This window comes from Hyperolius riggenbachi, chromosome 7 (genome assembly GCF_040937935.1).
Source record: "Hyperolius riggenbachi isolate aHypRig1 chromosome 7, aHypRig1.pri, whole genome shotgun sequence".
Taxonomy (NCBI): domain Eukaryota; kingdom Metazoa; phylum Chordata; class Amphibia; order Anura; family Hyperoliidae; genus Hyperolius; species Hyperolius riggenbachi.
In genome coordinates, this window is record NC_090652.1 from 66,096,528 (window position 1) to 66,117,455 (window position 20,928).

Below are 20,928 nucleotides of genomic sequence, written 5' to 3' on the forward strand. Positions count from 1 at the left end.
GAAAACTGCCATCTGGTTGCATAATAAATACACCACTCCTAAAATGACTTATTGTTCTGGTATAATGCTAATGGGCTCTGAATACTAAAATACCTTTAAGCTTACATATGTATGTTTAATGTGTTGACCTTACAGTATAGGTATGTTCATTTTTATATGTTTCTTCTTTTAGGAAAGACAATAACATTCAAACAAAATCCCCGTTATTATGACTACATCTACTATAACTCATATGTCTACTTCAATAACTACAATTATCAAATGGATGTTATCAATTCCTATTTATTGAAAAATGTGGCTGCAGGAAATTGGACCCTGGATGTCCTGGGGGATGGAATCCTCACAGTTAAAATATTAGGAATTACTGGTAAGTTATGTACTGTAATCTCTAAATATTGTAGCACACTGTCTTGCTGAGGAATATTTTGAATTGACTTCTTGACATATGGCTAATGGCCAATTTAACCATTTCAGCCTGCGGGTATTTTTCACCTTATGCATCCGAGCAATTTTCACCTCCTATTCATTCGTCAATAACTTTGTCACTAATTATCACAATAGATTGATTTATATCTTGTTTTTTCCACCATCAATTAGCCTTTCTTTGGGTGGTACATTTTGCTAAGAATTATTTTTTTCTAAATGCATTTTAACAGGAATATTAAGAAAAAAATAAAAAACACTCATTATTTCTCAGTTTTCAGCCATTATAGCTTTAAAATAATACATGCTACCATAATTAAAACCTATGTATTTTATTTTCCCATTTGTCCCGGTTATTACACCATTTAAATTATGTCCCTATTACAATGTATGGCGCCAATATTTTATTTGGAAATAAAGGTGCATTTTTCAGTTTTGCGTCCATCACTATTTACAAGCTTATAATTAAAAAAAATTTCGCAATATATCCTCTTCACATGCATATTGAAAAAGTTCAGACCCTTAGGTAACTATTTATGTTTTTTTATTGTAATTTTTTTTTTCATTAAAAATTGTATTTGGGCAATTTTTAATGTGGGAGGTAAACAGTTATGTTTAAATGTAATAATGTGGGTTTATTTTATAAAAAAAAAATGTATGTAGATATAGTTTTACTATTTGGCAACAAGATGGCTACAGTGATTTTTTTTCCCTTTTTTTTAGCCCTGGAAGCGAAGTGCTCGCTTACAGGAAGCATAAGGAGGATGGGGAACTTTTTTCGTCAGAAAGACAGTTTTTCTGCCGGAGACTTAGATCAATGAATGTGAACTATGTGCCCATTCATTGATCTCCGGGCTATCGGGGGCGGCACAGGGGTGTGTGCGGGAGCGCGCAGAAGCACAGCAGCAGCCGACTGGGTGTGACAATCACATCCAGGCTGCTTAAATGGTTAAAGTAATACCTACATTATTTTGATGTGGTGAACAATCGATTATGTACCACTATGCCACATTGCCCCATGACCATAAGATGTTAGATCAGATTTCAGTATGCGTACAGTCAGGAAATTGTGGCAGTAGATTATCTGTAAATGGCTGATGGTACCTCTCCATGCTCTCACACAGAATTCACCTGGTGGTGTCTAAACTTAACCCCCCATGGTGGCGCCTGACCTTCCTCTGTGTATAAATGTTTTGTTTTACTGGACATGCTCTTAACCTCATTAGCGGGAAACCCGAGTCAGGCTCAGGCTGGAAATCCGCAGCCCAGAGCAGAAACCCCGAGTCTGACTTGTTTTAGACACCGGGAGACATATGCAGAGTCTTTGCGCAGCAGGCATTTGCAACTCACCTCCCCTGGGATCCAGACGTTGGCAGCAATTGTTCTTCTTGTCCTTGGAGACTCTTTATCCCTCTGGTGAGATTGTTGCCTGTCGTCATGATGGTAAACAGATGGATAATTGCATTGCTGGATCCAGGGGAGGTAAGTAAGTGCAGGGGCTGCCGCAGATCTATCTAGCGGTATGATTTTTTTTCCCACTTTTAGGGTACAAGCGCTTGGAAAAAAATTGCACTGCTTTTAGACCCTAAAATCCAGAAGTAATCATGTCACTAGAGAGGGTAATTGCAGATAAAGGATGTGAACACTCCTTGGCCCATATGCAATTCACTTTTTCACCTGAGTTTTCTCCTAGGAGATAAGTTTTCATCTTCAATTTAAAATAAGTTTCCAGCACTTTTCAACTAAAAAAGTACCTAAAAGTAGGTTAAAAAGTACTATCAAAATTATTTTGAGTATTTTCTAGCTTGCTGACAGGTTAAAAGGCATTCTATTAACAAGTTCACAAATTTCACCTAGGAGATAACTCAGGTGAAAAACTGAATTGTATATGCCCCCTTGTGTCCCTGGGACAAGTGGTTGGAGACAGTGGGCCATATGCAATTCAATTTTTCTCTTAAGTTTTCTCCTAGGAGATTATTTTGCATCTCAAATTTAAACAAACTTTTTCACATTTTGCAACTAAAAAATGTACCAAAAAGTAGTTGAAAAACTGCTATCAAAATTATTTTGAGTAGTTCCTTGCTTGCTGGTGATTTAAAATCCATTTTATTTACAAGGTGTGAAAATATCACCTAGGAGAAAACACCTGGGGCCATATGCAATTCACTTTTTCACCTGACTTTTCTCCTAGGAGATAATTTTTCATCTTCAAATTAGAATAACTTTCCAGCACTTTTCAACTAAAAAAGTACCAAAAAGTAAATGAAAAAGTACTATCAACATTATTTTGAGCATTTTCATGCTTTCTGATGGCTTAAAATGCATTTTATTGACAAATTTAAAAATATCACCTAGGTGAAAACTCAGGTGAAAAAATGAATTGCATATGGGCCCTGGTGTAGTCAGGCCCGGATTTACATCACAGGAGCCTATAGGCACAGATCTCCTCGCAACCTAGACTTCACCCTCCACGAAGCTACAAACTCCCACCGCACTGCACCACAAGTGGGCTGGCTGGCCCAGCGGTCACTTCTCTCTTACTTCCCTTGCCCTTCATAGATAGCTACATGTGTCCCTTAGCATTAATTAGCCAGAAGTCCCCTCAGAATTATGTAGCTAGAGGTGCCCCTGACTGAAGGGAGATCTGATAAGTGGAATGCTGAAAGCAGAATGAGTAACCTCTCATTTACACTTTGCTCGGGACTAATGCATAGGGAAAGAAGGAGGGAGGTACTCAGGTAGGGGAGTGAGCCACCTTTCCATCATCAGGCGCCTGTAGGCTGGTGCCTATAGTTCCTTATGGTAAATCCAGCCCTGGGTGTAGCATTATCAGTACTCCAGTGTGGAAACAGCAACAATGTACTGCAGTATTCAACTGTAGGTGAAAGGAGTGTGGGCACAAACCGGTGTAACAAAAGTATATCTATTTTTTTTTAATCTATGGAGCAAACTGAATCAACTGACCTGTTTTTATATCTTTTCCAGGGATGAACACGACTGGTAAGCCTCAAAGATAAAGGTATAGTGACCTGCGACACTGTATATACTCATAGCAACTTTTGCAGCGATTAAAGCCCTAGCTCAGCCAATCTTAATTTAATGCATAAAGTAGTAGATTTGCAAAATAAATGGACAATGAGATGGAAATAACTCCATCCACCTTATAATGAAGATTGTATGCAGCTTGGACATGGCCCGATATCCGGCACATCCTGCTGAATATGACTCAATTACAAGCTGGATTAGGATATAATTTGCATTCAATTTGCACGCAGACAGAAATTATTAACATCTACTTGTCTACTTGATCATCTTAAAGAAAACCTGTCACTAAAAAAAGTTCCCCTGGGGGGTACTCACCTCTAGTGAGGGAAGCCTCCGGGTCCTATCGAGACTTACCCCGTCCTCCTGTGTTCCACGGTGGTCTACGCTGTGCCCGTCCATACAGCGGGGATGTAAATATGTACCTTCCAGGCTCCAGCACAGGCGCAATATTGGCCCTCCGCTCAGAGATAGGCTGAAATAGCTGTCAGTACCTCACAGGCTCAAGTTGCCTGCGTAGTAGAGCAGACCTGACAGAGATTGGCTATTTCTGTCAATTTCCGCGCTGAGAGCTGCAACAGCGCCACCCGCTCAAGCCAGGGAAGGTAAATATATCAAGCCTTGTCAGGCTTGTCGAGCCAGGATTGCCGGGATGGGGGAAGCTTTATTGAGACCCTGAGGCTTCCCCCTCCCAAGGTAAGTGCCCTCCAGGGGATGTATTTTTTGATACAGGGTCTCTTTAAATTTGCCATGCACAAAGTCTTTGAATTGCACATTACTACATTTGCAATACATATATTTAGAGTATCTGGCTGTTTGTCTCCAGTAGCTCCCTTTTATATGGAAATGTTAGTGCAAGTTTATTGGACAGACCAGGTCACTGGTTGCTGTACAAATTCATCAAAACATGCCACCAACACCCACAAGAGGTATTCAGGGAGGTTCTAGGTGTGGGCACCAGGCAGTTTTTTTCCCAGACAGCAAAGACTACCTGACCCAAATTGCCATCCTCCACTGTTGCAAAGATTGCTTGACCATAATCCTCTCCATATGTACAGTGGGGGTACTTCAATTTGGCATTTTTCAGACAGAGCCCTACACGCTTGTCCCTTATCATTGGGCAACCCACGGCCAAGGGACTGTCTGAGGAGCTCCTGTCCTTATTTTCAATGGGCACATTGCTTTATGAGGAGAATGAGGCTGTCAAGTGATGATCATAATCTCCTAATTACAATTGCACACATTTTCGCATAATGTTTTACAATAACGGATTTGGAAATTGAATTGACTTTGGGTCCATTTGTCATTTTTCACGTAATTTTGTGCTAGCAGTTAATAGCAAAGCCTCCATACATGTTATCATCCCCAAAATTGCTATGTATGTTAAAGCAGAACTGTAGATAGAAAATAAACACATTGTTTCACTTACCTGGGGCTTCCCCAAGCCCCCAGCAGCTGTCCTGTCCCGCTCCGATCCTGCCCGAGCCTCCATTCTCCCGCCGCCACTCCGTCCCGTACCTCAACTTGTAAAAGTCGAGGCCAGCGTAGCCCTGCCAAGCGTATCCTTTCTTCGTGTTCCCCTCTGCAATAGCGGGGAACGAGTAGAAAGGATACGCATCGCCAGAGCCGCGCAGGCGCAGTGGCCCAGCTGCAAAACCGAAAGTGCCTGGCGGGAGAACGGAAGCTGGCCGAGAAGCGGCGCAGGACAGGATGGCTGCTGGGTGCTTGGGGAAGCCCCAGGTAAGTGAAACAATGTGTTTATTTTCTATCTACGGTTCCGCTTTAAGGGGAATAGTCGGAACACATATTGTTTTTCTTTCTAAAAGAGCTTGTGGTTTTTGGAAAAAAAATGATTTTTAACATTCATGACATTTTGCTATACAGTGTGAGGCCCAGTGCACACCAAAACCGTTAGCAGATCCGCAATACGCTAGCGGTTTTGGGAGCTGATTTCAGAGTGATTCTAGGTATGTTTAGAGAGGTTTTCTAAACATACCTAGCGGTTTTGCGTGTGTTTTTGTGTAGCAGATTACACATATTGTTACAGTAAAAGCTGTTACTGAACAGCTACTGTAACAAAAATGCCTGGCAAACCGCTCTGAAGTAGCGTTTTTCAGAGTGGTTTGCGTTTTTCCTATACTTTACATTGTGGACGAAACGCTTCCGAAATCCGCAAACGCGCAGCAGGAGGCACGTTTGCGGCTTGGCAAAAAACTCAAACCGCCGGTGTGCACCATCCCATTGCAATACATTAGCCAAGCGTTTTTCCAGGCGGATGCGGCCGGCGGATCGCTCCAAAAACCGCTCGGTGTGCACTAGGCCTGAGCTAATTTTTAAAATTATCTGAAAAACTGTATTTTTTAAAAAATGTGACTGGTTCCTCCTATTACCCTTAACATATATAGTAATTTTGGTGATGATAGTATGTATAGAGGCTTTGCTTTCAACCATTAAAATTGGCATGAAATTACGCAAAATTACAGGTAATTGCAAAATGGCAGTACCTGATAAAGGTTACAAACAAACAAACAAAATTAAATATGATTTTTCCTGAAATGTTCCCTTATGATTTTGCATCGTAATTATGATGCAATCGTAATTTTGCATTGTAATTCGGAAACAATCAAACTTAATTTAGTATGTAATCATAATCAGGAACCATAATTCTGCAGTTTTGCATAATTTCATGCCAACTTTAGCTGTTCATAGCAAAGGTCCCATATATACTATCATCACCAAAATGGTTATGGTCAGAGGAATGGTGGAAATAATACAAACAAACACATTTTCAAAAAGACCTTGTATTTTATGAGATAATCAGAGTAATAATAATAATAATAATAATAATAACATAATGCAAATGAAAAATATTTTTTAAACTGAATTTTTTTCCTTTGTATTTTTTTAAATCGATTTTCTCAAAAACAACAAGGTCTTTTTGAAGAGCACTTTTATTAGTCTTATTTCCACTATTCCCCTGAACATAGCAATAACTTGTTCCCACCATTCCCCTTAACAAACGTAGACATTTTGGTGACTATAGTATGTATTGGGGCTTTGCTATTAACCATTAAATTCTGCACAGAATTATTGTTTAACTTTGAGTAACTACGCAACACTATGAACTGATTATGCAAAATTAATTGGATGTCCAAACTGTAATTAGGTATGGCTGTAATTGCTAAAAATTACACAAAATTTCAAGTGATCGTAATTAGTATTACAATCATCACTACCAGGTATGATCATCACTACCAAATATACTAGATATGACCCAACAGTAACCCAAGACTATATGTATGAATAGTATTTGTTCTTTTTAAACATAACAATTATTTGTATTCCTTATTTCCTTTACAAAAAGAAAAAAAATCAAAAGAAAAAAAACTAAAAACAAAAAAAACACTGTAGAAGAAACAGGCATTAGTCTATAATATACTTCTTTTTGATAAACCTAATGCTTTCTTTTAGGAAGTTGCTCCAATTCCAACTGTCATCCAAATGCCACTTGTGAAGAATTTGGTGGCTACCAACAGTGCACCTGTAAAGAGGGGTTTGCAGGAAATGGCTCATATTGTGAGGATGTAGATGAATGCCAGGACTACACCAACAATTGCAATTATTTTGGGGCCACTTTTTGTTTGAATACGATTGGATCATACACTTGCACTTGTTATACAGGACTGAGATATGATAAAGACTTTGGGTGTGTTGATGTTGATGAGTGCGCCAATAGCTCTCTCAATGACTGTAATATCTTATTGGGTAAATGTACAAATTATTATGGGACTTTCACTTGTGGTTGCACCTATGGATATTACGGAGATGGAAAATTTTGTCAGGTCAATGAATGTGAACAAAGAAAGCCTTGCAAAGCTACTGAAGACTGCATAATATCTCCTGGATCCTATTATTGTATTGATCCTTGCTCTGTCCATACCATACTCACTGACACCTGGCGTAGTCCTTCTAACATCTATAACTTTGACAATAATTTGGATTGGATTCATTGTGATGTTTCCCTGAAAGGCTGGTATCGGTTTAAAGGCAGATACGATCAGAAAATGCTCGGGCATGTTGTGCCAGCCTTCAGCTGTGGAACCGAAGCTCCCATGTGGATGAATGGTTCTCACCCTACAGTCGAAGATGGTGTTGTTGACCGCACAACTTGTGCCAGCTGGAGTGGGGAGTCCTGTTTCTGGTCTAGGAACATTAACGTAAGAATGTGTCCTCAAGGCTTCTATGTGTACATGCTACAAGGAACTCCTATTTGCAGCTTAGGCTATTGTATGGGTAAGATTTTACACAGGACCCCAATGACCATATGTTGACTTTATTACAGCATTGATTGGTATGTGTTATCATTCTCCCACCTTCCAGAGTCCAACACTAATTGCTCAGGATTAGACTGTGCTGCTGATGAAGATTGTGGAGTCATTGATGGTGTTCAGGGATGTTATTGTAAAAAATCATCATCAGTAAATCAGACAGGTATGCAACAAACTTTGCCTGAAAATGAAGTAAATGTGAACTTTAATTTCTTTATTGTAGTCTCAAGATGTTTTTTATGATCTCTGCCTGACATGTTGACTTTAAGGAGTTTGGTGGAAGTTTTTCCTGTTGGAGAAATAAGCAACACGGATCACGGTATTTTATTTATTTATTTATTTATTGTATTTATAAAGCGCCAACATATTACGCAGCGCTGGACATTAGTTAAGGTTACAGACAATATGTAGGGGTGACATACAGCAAAATGACAATACATGAATACAAGAAAGACCAGATCATGCAGCTCAGTATGAGTACAAGGTAATGCTTAGTCACTGGAGGGGAGCATGGAGATTAGACAAGTTAGGTTCACTCAGATGCATACCATGGGTTCACAGTAATGGAGGTGCATGATCAGGTTGGACACAAAAGAAGGAGGGCCCTGCCCAAAGGCTTACAATCTAAAGGGAGAGGTAGGGACACGAGAGGTAGGAGACCAGAATTCAGCTGTGGGTTTAGAGCACTAGTGAGGGGTAGTAGGCCAGAGTGAAAAGGTGAGTTTTGAGGGCTTTCTTGAAGATGTTGAAGGAGGGGGCTGCCCTAATGGGTGGAGGTAGGGAGTTCCATAGTGTTGGAGCAGCTCTTGAGAAGTCCTGGAGGCGTGCATGGGACTGGGTGATGCGGGGGGCGGTTAGGCGAAGTTCATTGGAAGAGCAGAGTGAGCGGATAGGTGTGTACCTCTGAGTAAGATCGGAAATGTAGGTTGGACAGGTTTTGTGGACAGATTTGTAGGTCAGACACAGTATCTTGAATCTGATTCTGGACTGGATAGGAAGCCAGTGGAGGAATTCAAGGAGGGGATCTGCCATGGTGGAGCGATGGGAGCAGTGGATAATTCTGGCTGCTGCATTCATGATGGACTGCAGTGGGGCTGTTCGGGTCATAGGGAGACCAGACAGCAGGGCATTGCAGTAGTCAAGGCGGGAAATTATGAGGGCATGGATGAGGAGTTTTTGTGGTGGCAGAGGTCAGGAAAGGGTGAATCTTACAGATGTTACGAAGGTGGAAGTTGCAGGACTTTGTGAGGTTTTGGATGTGGGGAGTGAAGGAGAGTGCGGAGTCCAGGGTGACACCCAGACAGCGGGCTTGAGAGGTAGGGGGAATGGTAATGTGGTTAACAGTGACATGCAAATCTGGGAGGTTTATGGATGTCCGGGGTGGGAAGATCATAAATTCCGTTTTGTCTAGGTTTAGTTTCAGGAACCTAGCGGACATCCAGGAGGAGATGGCTGATAGACAGGAGGAGACCTTGTCCATGGTAGTGGTGGATATGTCAGGGGTGTGGAGGTAGATCTGGGTGTCATCTGCATACAGATGATAGTTAAAACCCATGGAGGAGATAACCTTGCCAATGGAGGATGTGTATAGGGTGAACAGTAGGGGGCCAAGGACAGAGCCTTGGGGGACTCCCACCGAGAGGTGGTTGGGGGTGGATGAGGACTCATTGAAACAAATATCGAAAAAAGGTTTATATAAAGTGAGACTGTTAGCATAAGAGTGAGAGAGATTAAGAAAAAGAGGGTCTACATAAAAGATTAGGTTGTATGAGCACAATATTCAAACTTATTTTAAGTGTTTGGCTGCATGCTGGGTAGCCTCAAATGTATTTTATTAGTACAATTTGAAAATATCTATTTAGAGAAAGCTCAAAAGAAAAGTTAATAGGATATGGGCCTATCTCTGTTGCATCTGTCTTACATCTGTGCCTTGTTGTGGGGCAAGCTGGTGTCTCCTCTCCTGCATGAACATATTTCACTGCAAGCAGATGGTAAATGACCACTATCATGAAAAATTTGACATGTGCACACACTTATAAGCAGGGCCAATTGTAGACTTTTTGCTACCTGAGGCAAACTTGTGAGGATGCAACCCCCCCCCCCTTTCTGATTTGGAATGATCGCATAGCACCCAACAATTTACTCTGCTTCATTTAATGTTCTCACATGACACGCTGCAGCTCAACATAATAGCACACTGGCTGGCTTTGAGGTTGTGACAAATAAACTGCTCACCCTCAGCCACTCCATTCCTCCTCACTCAGGACAGCAGTGCCACCTCCTCCCTTCTGCTTTGCAAGTCAAATGAAACACTGCTGATCTCCTGCCTCCCCCTCCTTACTCAATGTCAGACTTATCACACAGCACAACAAGCTGCTTTTCCCCAATGATGACCTCTTAACCTCGCTCACTCTCTTCTCTCTTCTCCTCCTACTCTGACTCCATGCTGTTAGTGTAAACACACAGTACAAACATCCGGGCCGCCCCTGTAATATCTGCACCTGATGCAAGTGTTCCACCTTGATGTATACACACGCAAGATGTTTAAACACACTTTATGCCTCCAATTTAGGAAAGCAATGTGATTTCTGCCCTTTAGGGATTATAACCCTACTCTGCATCAAATATGTAACTTTCTAAGGGACTTTTGGCATGTATCCCACTCTGCCATGCCCCCTTCCAGGTGTTAGACCCCTTGAAACAACTTTTCCATCACTTTTGTGGCCAGAAATAGTCCCTGTATGTTTTAAAAATTCTCCTGCCCATTGAAGTCTATAGCGGTTCGCCTGGTTCACACAAACTCAAACTTTTGTGGAAGTTCATGTTCGCGGTCCGCAAACACAAAATCTGATGTTCGGGCCATCTCTAAATACTTTCTCTACTTACACAACATATGTGTTTCACTGTCCACACTTTGATTTTAGTCATTTTTCTAAAAAAAAAAAAATTATACAAAAAAAAAGAGAAAACCTTCTTAGGATTCTCCATTTTAATTTGTCTATCTTCTTTAATCCAATCCTAATGCCATATTCTCCTTTACTCTCCTCTGCCTGATTGTGTATGCATTGCCTGCCTGCCTCCCAGTCTTCAGGCACTCCCACCCAGCTCTGCAATAGAAAATGCATTGGATCAGCATGAGAGATATTGGCCAATCAAAGAGAAACAGAGGTGTGGGAGGGGAAAACAGGAGGGAAAGATGCTTCAGCCAATCAGCCTGCATTAAGTCTGAGAGGAAAGTAAAGAAGCAAGAAAAGACAACCCAGCATTTCCTGCAACTTCCTTTGGTCGAACATGTACCATATAAGAGTCAGGGAAACTGGGGAATGATCATTTATCAATGAAAAGTAATAGTGATTTAAACTTTTGGATTGCCTAGTTAGCATCCTTATTACTTCTTTACCAGATAAAAATAAAGAATTGATTTTTGATTTTATGCCCGACAGTTACACTTTAAATGAGATTTACTGTTATTTTGGCTGTCGCCAACATTCATCACTTTTCTTCTTCCACAGATTACATCATACCCCAAGTCAGCTGCAGCCTAGACTATATTAAGGTGACTTTAAGCAAATGTCTGTTGGAGCAGTTGGGCTATGAAACATCATCTGTCCACCTGAGAGACAATTCCTGCAGAGGAACTATTGAAAGAGGAGACAAACTCTACATTACTCTGGTCACTCTCCCTGTAAAGGGCCACTGTGGAGCACAAGTATCGGTATGTCACTGTCAGCTAGTTACTTCTTCCTGAAGTTATATCACTGGAGTTCTGTGCCAAAGCAGCCACTAAGTGCACATTTTACCCAGTTTACATTTGAAATGACATTGGGCATAGCATGAAAGCTCATGTCTAGGCAAATAAAGAAATTAAAAACTTGTTGTGTGAAAATGGTGAATTTCACCTCCCCAGGAAGCAGTCTTCCAGTCCCTAGTCCTCCTGTTTTTAATGTCCAGGTCATATGTCACCTGGTCCAGTGGGGAAGTATTCAGCTGAAAGTGTCTCCAACCAGTAATTTCCATCAATCCTTATCCCTCTTGTCACTGTACTGGTAAGTTCGTGGGGGCCACTGGCCATATCAATCAATCTATAGAGTTAACTTAGTATAGAAACTCTATAGCCGGCCATACACGCATCAATTATTCTGAATCCCTTTCTGAATTATATTGTTATTATTATTAGTATTATACTTTGCATTTTTATTAATTTTTTCTCAAACAAATGGATATAAACAATGATAAGAAATGTATAAGCAAGTTGCAATCTCAAAGACTATGCTTATTCGTATCATAACATACAGTGTAATGAGCAATTACAATCAACACATTTGTAGGTCAACAATTATGTTTAAAGTGGTATAACAGAGAGAGGAAAAATACAATGAAATATATAAAAGAAACCAACTATAAACAGTAACTTGGACTCTTGTAGAGACTGAAAACCTCTCCCATTACACGCTCTTTCTTAAATAAGTAGAGTGTTGTACTGTGTTAGCCAACAGTAAAAGCAAAGAGTTTTGAATCAGGATGAATAAACAGTGAGCTTTCGGCTAGTCCGACGAAGGCTTTTTATAAGCCGAAAGCTCACTCTTTGTTCATCTCTAAGTTAGCCAATAAATGGTATCATCCTGATTCAAAACTCCTTGCTCTAAAATAAGTAATAGGCCCAAACTCAAACCCAACCGAAAGAAGTTATTGCTTGTTGGATACACCTCTGAGCCTAGACTCTAAATTCAGGTTAAGATGTGCTTAACTTAAAATATTATTATTATTATTATTATTATTACACTGTACAATACATAGGATTACAGACAATGTTAACAGGGCTGACTGACAACACAATACAGGTAATAGGCAATAGATATAACAATACAGGTAATAAGCAATAAGATCCACAATACAGGTATTAATACAATGTCAGATCATACACTGAAGTGGTAGTGCACTGCTAATAATACAAGTTCACCTATTCTGGATAGAGTGTACAATCAAGTATAATACACAAGGGATAATTTTAGTGAAAGGTGCCACTCAACTATTGTTCTAACATTCTCAATGAATTCACTTCAAGCCAAGTCTGAACCTGTTGTAATATGTATGAGCTGGGGGCAGGGGGGAGCAGGGAATCATGGCCCATAGCAGTGCACTGCATTGCATAGTACAATGCTTGTAGTTCAATTAATGATCAATATATTTGTGTTCAGTTTGCCATGTAGGGTAGGAATGGATCACTATCTGAGTTATTTACAAACCGACGGTGACTGAACAGCTTGACCATGATCTACCTTTGTGTGGCTAGCTTAAAGTGGACCTGAACTCACAACTTACTCTGCTCTAAAAGACAAGCAACAGCATATAACCTTTAAAGAAAAATGTTTATTTGTTACAGATGATACAAACCCTGCAATACATCTGCAGTGTGTCTATTTCCTGATTTCATGGAAGCAGACATAGGGTTAACATCCTCTGTTTATAAATGAGCTGCTCTGCTGAGGCTTCTGAGATTCCTTAAATGAAACAGCTGAGAGACCATATTACACTTGTGATTAGTCACAGATGAGGGTGCATTAGACAGGCTAAACTCTCTAACTACACACAGGGTGCATTTTTACAATGTTTTCCTCCTGTCCTGTGCAAGAGTTCATGTCCACTTTAAGCAGGTAAGATGCATTCTACGGAATTATCTTAATGTTGATTAATGTAAGGTCATGCACCTTGGTCATGCTTGAGCCATAACGCTATATAACCTAAATCGGTTACAACTAGGGACATTAATCTTGGAAAAGGACTTATATTTTTAATAAAAAGTTAGGCAATCATATTTACTGCCTAGCAGCAGCAACTAAAGCAAATTAACCTCCTGGGCAATACGAACAAGCTGAGCTCGTCCAGTAACGCCGCAGGGCACTGCTCGGGCTCAGGTGGGCCAATTTGAATAATTTTTTTTTAAAACACGCAGCTAGCACTTTGCTAGCTGTGTGTTTCTCTGATCACCACTGCTACCCGCCGAGAAAGAGGGCCCCCCTGCAGACCCCATGTGCAGCCTGACCAATCGCCGCCAGGCTGCGCTATGGGGTGGATCGGGACTCCCTGTAATGTCATGACGTGATTCTGTTTATCGCCATGGTGACTGGGAAAGCCTTGAAGGAAATCCCGTTCAGAACAGGATTTCCTGATGGGCTTGATCGCCAGAGGTGATCGGAGGGGTGGGAGGGATGCCGCAGGGAGGGGGAAATCATGTAGTTAGTGCTAGGCTAGCTACATGATTTAAAAAAAAATGTTAAAAAACCTCCCACGGCCACGGGAATCAAAACGCCAGGGAGGTTAAATCCTGGAGTGTATAAAATAAGACATGATGAAAAGACAAGATGCGGGTATACTACTCCTTTTGGCGTATGGGATACAGTTTTCAATTCATCAAAGGCTTCTAGGTACACACCATACAATTTTCTGTTAGATTTACCTGCCACATGTTTTTCCAACATGTTACATAAAAATTCTATCTGGCAGGTATATCTATCAGAAAATCTAACAGAAAAGTGTATGGTGTGTACCTAGCATTAGGCACTAAACTATAGGAAGTTCATTGATATTTCAGAACCACTTCCTAGGTAAATAGGTAAAGGAGGTCATTTTTGACTCTCACTTGTTTATAGTAGTGAGTTAAATGTACATTTTATGTTATTGCAAATAAAATAATAATATAAAGTATATTTCCATTTTTTCATGAGTATGGCAACTTCTATCCTCTCTTCCCTAACATTCTTTCTTTGTATGTATAATTAATCCTTGTGACAGCAACCACTTTTTTATATTTCTATCTTTTCATTTTCATTGTAAATTTATTTTATTGTCCTTTAAAATGATTATTTTTGCTTTAGCCTTCTATTCCTATACTCATTTTTTTTCATTGTAAATTATTGAGTAAGGTCTTCCGATTGTACTACTACTGCACCTCTGCTGGATTCTGCTGTAACACTACCAGGAAGCTCAAGCATAATATCCCCCAAAGGGGCTCTCTATTGGTGTATTTCTGAGATAGATTTCTATTGGTCAGATTAAAGGACCAATAAGATGCCCTGGGGGTAGAATGCAAGATGCTTTTTGCCAGAGCTCTATTCTCTGTGCTCTCAGACACAATTCCAAACTAGCTAGAAGCCCAAACAATTATAGCGGAATCATCCCATTGGTCGGTAAATAGACTAATAGGAAACCCCAGTGACAAATTCACACATGCTTTTGACAGGATTTCTTGAGTCTTTGTTATTACAGATGGATTATTATGGCAACTAGTAGAGGGGCTGACTAAGAGGAGAAGCATCTGAGGAGCAGGAAGAAAGATGAACACGTCCACCAGTTTATAAATACATTCTTTTGATGCAGTAGATTATAGTCAGACTCTCTAAGATATGATTTCCGATTGATTGCTGAGGGCTACTGCACTTTTTTTTCATTTTAAATGAATGTAAATGTAAATGTAAATACCTTACTGCAAATAAAGCTGTTGATTAATCTTTGTAAGTACTAATAATTCTTTCCTGTGAACATTTTTTTTTCAGAATAATGGAAGTGTTTACACGTATATAAATACTGTTTACTTGACTTTACAATCTCCTGGACCAATTACAAAAAGGAATTATTCTATCGACTTCAATTGTTCTTATCCACTGAATATGGAAATCATGCTTATATCTACCATCAATTCCTTCTCTGCGTAAGTTGCTCTGTCTTGGCGCATTTGCTGAAAACAATGTGGTGTCCATGTAGAGCTAGAGTGGTGTGTGCTCTCAGTATGCTGTGCTTATCCCACAGAAATATCCCACTATCCACAAATAGGATTTCTGTCATCATCAATCCCCACCCCTGAGGAGCTTAAAATGTACTAACCAGAGATATAAGTACTCATGCTAGTAGGAAACAAGATTGTTTTAAACATTTGTAGGATGCTTTTTTAAAAAAAATCCCTCTGTTCATACAGTTTTGTTTGGTAAGTGTAGGATGTGAGGCCCCTGTAATGAAAAGTGTAACCCTCTAAAAGAGGGTAATGTACTGTGTAACTGTATTTACATGTGTAAGGTCAACTTAGCATGTGAGGCTGAAATTATCCTCTGAAATTAGCATTGTGGAACTAAAACGGTGCATAGAGAGGGATGCCTAAGCGTTCATATGGTCCCATAGACTGGTTGCTAAGGCGGCCACATCAACAGAGAGGGGAATGTTCTGTAGGCTCTGCGCAAGCTAGGAGTGAGACACAGCGCAGGCGCAGGGAGGCAGAGCATGCAAGACAGAGCCAGAGGGAACTGGTTTAAACCAGTTTCCCTCAGAGCGCTCGTCAGTCAGTCAAGAGGCGGTGGTGAGGGAGTAAGGAGGCCAGTGAGAGAGGCCAGCATACAGACCACCAGCAGAGCAGGGGGCAGCAGTGGCCAAGCCAGGCAGTGACCAGAGGCCAAGTTAAAGTGACAGCAGGCAAGATCCAGGTGATTGCTGCCCTGCCAAAGAAACAGAGACTGTAACTAGCTATATTAAGGCTGAGTGTATTTTTGTCATCAGAAAAGTGATTATTATTGTCTTCAAAAGTAAATCCGGCATCAGTTATTACCAAATGTATCCATCAATCAAGCCATCCAACAAAGTGGCTATCAAATAAGGCAGTGAGCCCCAACATCTGACACAGATGTAAAAATAACTCTAAAGGAACACATATGATAGGTTATATGTTTATCTAAAAGGATGTTTTATTAGGTGAGTTTCAAGAATTTCAGGCTCAGAACATAAACGCTATGGAAGGGAGTTCCAAAGGCAAGGTAAAACGTGTGAGAAGTCCTGGATGTGAGAGTGAGATGAGGTGACCACACCAGAAGACAGGAGAGTGTCATGTGTGAATAGACTGGGGAAGGAATGAAATGTATTGTAAAAGTTGGTGAAAATGTGATTGTGGTGTTTTATTTTATCAATTTTTTATGCATTTTTCTCCATTTTAAGGTTGAGTAAAGTGTACCAGTTTACTCATATACTCTTTCCCTTGAATAGTGTAGATAATTGAGATCCTCCTTATTATAGAAGGAACCTCTAAATTATGCTCCCCTATGCCCTCCCCTTACCTCTTTTGGGGAAGAGCATGGAGATGGGGAAGAGGTATTTGTCCCTGAACAATGAGATAAAAAAGACATTGGCCTCGATTCATCAAGACTTATCGAATTGGTTAACGATAGTTCAGTAAAATACCGAATTCGTTAAGTTAATTTCAGGAATCATCAAATTTATCTACAGCTGTTAGCAAGCATTCAGTAATAATTTGGCAATAATTCGTTAGTGCTGCGTTAAAACAGAAGAAAGTGCAATTCATGAAAATGAAAGTGGGCGTGGTTTAGCTTTACATTTAGGATTAGTTATCTCCTTCACTGCTCTGTCGTTATTCCTGTCAGATCATTGCTGACAGAGAAGATGGAGCCATTTGAAGTGGTTATGTATCAGCTGAGAGTGATTCAAAGGCGCAGAAGGGCAAGAATAATGTCTAGAACAGGCATGGGCAAACTTGGCCCTCCAGCTGTTAAGGAACTACAAGTCCCACAATGCATTTGCCTTTATGAGTCATGACTGTGGCGGTAAGACTCCTGCAATGCATTGTGGGACTTGTAGTTCCCTAACAGCTGGAGGGCCAAGTTTGCCCATGCCTGTTCTAGAACCATATCAATTTGCAAGAGAATATATTTATTTGCTATAACAGGACATCTGCATTTCTCTTGAATTATCTTGTAAGAGAACACAGGCAGTGCCAGGGTTAACTAATTTGCTAGCTGCACTATTTTTTTTTTTCAGAAAAGGCTCCTATCAAGCCGTAGCTGGCGAAATTGTGGGATTGTCCCAAGCCACTTCCAGAATCCTGGTCCAGATGTTAAGCCCTATTCAGAATGTTGCTACGTAGTGTTCAAGGACTGCCTTTTACCCACAATTCCATGGGAATCTTATGGCCTTGTGTTAAAATTACCACTGTAAAATGGACACGTTACCGAATGATTACCGATTTGTTATTGATATTTTATCGAATTCACACCGAATGCGGAAAAACCTTGAATACAACTAAAAATCGATAAACTTCGAATTCGGTAATTTAACAAACTGGAAAAAGTGATCTCAAAGACAATGATAAATCGAGGTCATTTTGAGGAAGGATAGGGCGATGGTGGTGATAGGTGGAGGGTTACCATCCAGGTTTTTTTAACCCACTCACTGTATTTTCACTTGTAGGTTATCATTTAGTTCTTTGTTATATTTTTGTCTACAAATACAACACAAACTACAATTGTTTTATACTTATCCAATTTTAGCTTTATGTTGACTATCATTTCTTACAGCTCAGCTATAATTAATACTGGAGGGACTTCAAATTATACAATCAAGATGGGTCTCTTCCAAGATACCAACTACACCACTCCTTACACAGGCTCAGAAGTGTGGCAGAACTCTTCATCTATGCTGCACGTTGGTGTAATTACACTCAGTGCCACACATTCCCCTGCCATTGTGGTGATTATGAAGAACTGCTATTTAACTTCAACTGCTGACAAAAACATTGAGACCAAACATTTCATCATAAAAGAGAGGTGAGTTTTTTTTTTTTTTTTTTTTTTACATTTACTGATTATTATTCATATAGCACCAACATGTTCCATAGTTTTGTACATCCAAACAATAATGGAGACTATGAATGCACAAGTAGTTTGCACATAATACAATCAAACATCCTGCAACTAGTGATGATCGTAATCAACAAATTACGATTTCGCAAAATTTTTCATACATTTTCACAATTACACCTCTATGTAATTACGATTTGCAAATTCAATTGATTTCATGTAGTCATTCGTAATTTCACATAAAATTTTGCAAAATTTTGGGGAATTTCTTGCTGACTTTAGCAGTGAATAGCAAAGCCCCCATACATGCTATTGACACCAAAATTGCTACATATGTTAAGGAGAATAGTGGGTACAAGTCAAAAAAAATTTTTGCAAAAAGACCGTATCGTTTTTGAGAAACTTGGTTTTAAAAATGCAAGCAAAAAATGGTTTTTAAACTTAGAAAAATTAGAGTTTAATAACCATTTTTCTTTGCATTTTTAAAATCAAGCTTCTCAAAAACTACAAAGTCTTTTTGAAAAATTATTTTTGTGACGAATACCCACTATTCTGCTTAACTTATGTAGCAATTTTGGTAGCAATAGCATGTATGAGAGTTTTGCTATTAACCTCTAAATTCGGCAAGAAATTATGAGAAATTTAGCAAAAATTACACAAAAAAATGAATTACAAATTAAAAATTAATTACAATTTTCTCTGAAATTTTGCATTACGATTATGATGCGTAATTGTAAATTTTGATGCAAAATTTTGCACATGCAAAGTTTCGGCCCACCACTGCCTGCAACACAAATGCAATTGCAAAAGCTTCCAGCAGTCCAGGTACATATTAATTGCATAAAATGAGTACAATGAAAACAAGAAACAATCTGGTGATGACCCTACCATTGTAAGCTTCCATGAAGATGTGACGTCTCCCAGAGCACCACTGCTGAATATATGCAAATTAACCATTGTACCCTTAGAAGCTAAACACACCTCCAGAACCGCTGGAATGCAATGATGTGTCAGCTTGTTAAATTGTACAGAGCCATAATAATCCAACATGCATACAGACTGTTTCGGATTGTTTGATCCTCATCAGTGCATGGCATGGATTAATTTGGCTCTATGGAGTAGGGCTTGTAAACCGAGAGGTACAGACTAACCAGCAAGCTCATGGTGACCCAGAACTCATTGGAGTGTGTAAGGGACTACAATGGTCCTAAAAGCCCCCTTACTAAGATGTTAAGAAAAACAAAAAATTGCTTTCCTAAAACAGAAAGAATTTGCGATAATTCAGGTTGGAGTGAGCTTGAGATGTCTCCCAGAGCACCACTGCTGAATATATGCAAATTAACCATTGTACCCTTAGAAGCTAAACACACCTCCAGAACCGCTGGAATGCAATGATGTGTCAGCTTGTTAAATTGTACAGAGCCATAATAATCCAACATGCATACAGACTGTTTCGGATTGTTTGATCCTCATCAGTGCATGGCATGGATTAATTTGGCTCTATGGAGTAGGGCTTGTAAACCGAGAGGTACAGACTAACCAGTTCTGGAGGTGTGTTTAGCTTCTAAGGGTACAATGGTTAATTTGCATATATTCAGCAGTGGTGCTCTGGGAGACATCTCAAGCTCACTCCAACCTGAATTATCGCAAATTCTTTCTGTTTTAGGAAAGCAATTTTTTGTTTTTCTTAACATCTTAGTAAGGGGGCTTTTAGGACCATTGTAGTCCCTTACACACTCCAATGAGTTCTGGGTCACCATGAGCTTGCTGGTTAGTCTGTACCATGAAGATGTGAGGGATAGACAACAGAAGATGAGAAAATGAGGCTGACATATGAGGCACTTAGGCTCTAAATCAAATGTAGATATGAATATATCCTTAAAGAAAACCTGAACAAGTCATTACTTACCTCCCGTGTAGTCTACTCCTCAATCTCTTTCTCCTCTCCCGCGTCCTGATTGTCCATTGTGATCAAGGGAATTCTCCACCCTCCATTTTGAAAATGGCCATTACCCCATAACAGCTTCCGGGTCAGCCCATTGTAAAACTGTAACATCGCCCACTTGAGCCATAGGGAAACATGGACATTACCTGGCACATCAGTTGTCCTCTCAGCGATAACTGACAGCAACTGATATATTTCAGTTCTGACAAAATGTTGTCAGAATTGGAAGGGATCTTTGTCAGAAGAAAATGGTGAGCTTCTGAAAGGAACTGATGGCAAGTTAACTATTTAATATTCATTTGACGTTACTTCATGTGTTTATTTTAAATAATTTTACTCAGTTCAGGTTCCCTTTCAAGGTGAATGTATGGCAGGTTTTATTCTTGTCTGCAGAGGTGTATTTAAAGGTTATCAGGCTTGAAGCATGACAGAGGAGGCGTGGAAGTGAGTTTCAAAGAAGAGGTGACATTTTTGAGAAGTCCTGAATTCAAAAAGAGTGGAGGAGGTGACCAAAATAATGAACAAAAAGGTAACACACTGTAGGATTGAAGTTTGTGGG

General features: G+C 39.8%; 1 protein-coding gene across 1 annotated transcript in view; it reads left to right on the forward strand.

The window, feature by feature from the left end:
* Positions 1 to 20,928, forward strand: part of LOC137526035 (uromodulin-like) — a 71,690-nt gene that overhangs the window by 24,379 nt on the left and 26,383 nt on the right. Inside the window, exons 6-12 of the mRNA XM_068247247.1 lie at positions 173 to 371; positions 1,330 to 1,340; positions 6,937 to 7,758; positions 7,846 to 7,956; positions 11,306 to 11,508; positions 15,347 to 15,501; positions 18,143 to 18,391. Of these exons, the coding sequence (XP_068103348.1) occupies positions 173 to 371; positions 1,330 to 1,340; positions 6,937 to 7,758; positions 7,846 to 7,956; positions 11,306 to 11,508; positions 15,347 to 15,501; positions 18,143 to 18,391 (1,750 nt within the window). The remainder of the gene's footprint in view (positions 1 to 172; positions 372 to 1,329; positions 1,341 to 6,936; positions 7,759 to 7,845; positions 7,957 to 11,305; positions 11,509 to 15,346; positions 15,502 to 18,142; positions 18,392 to 20,928) is intronic.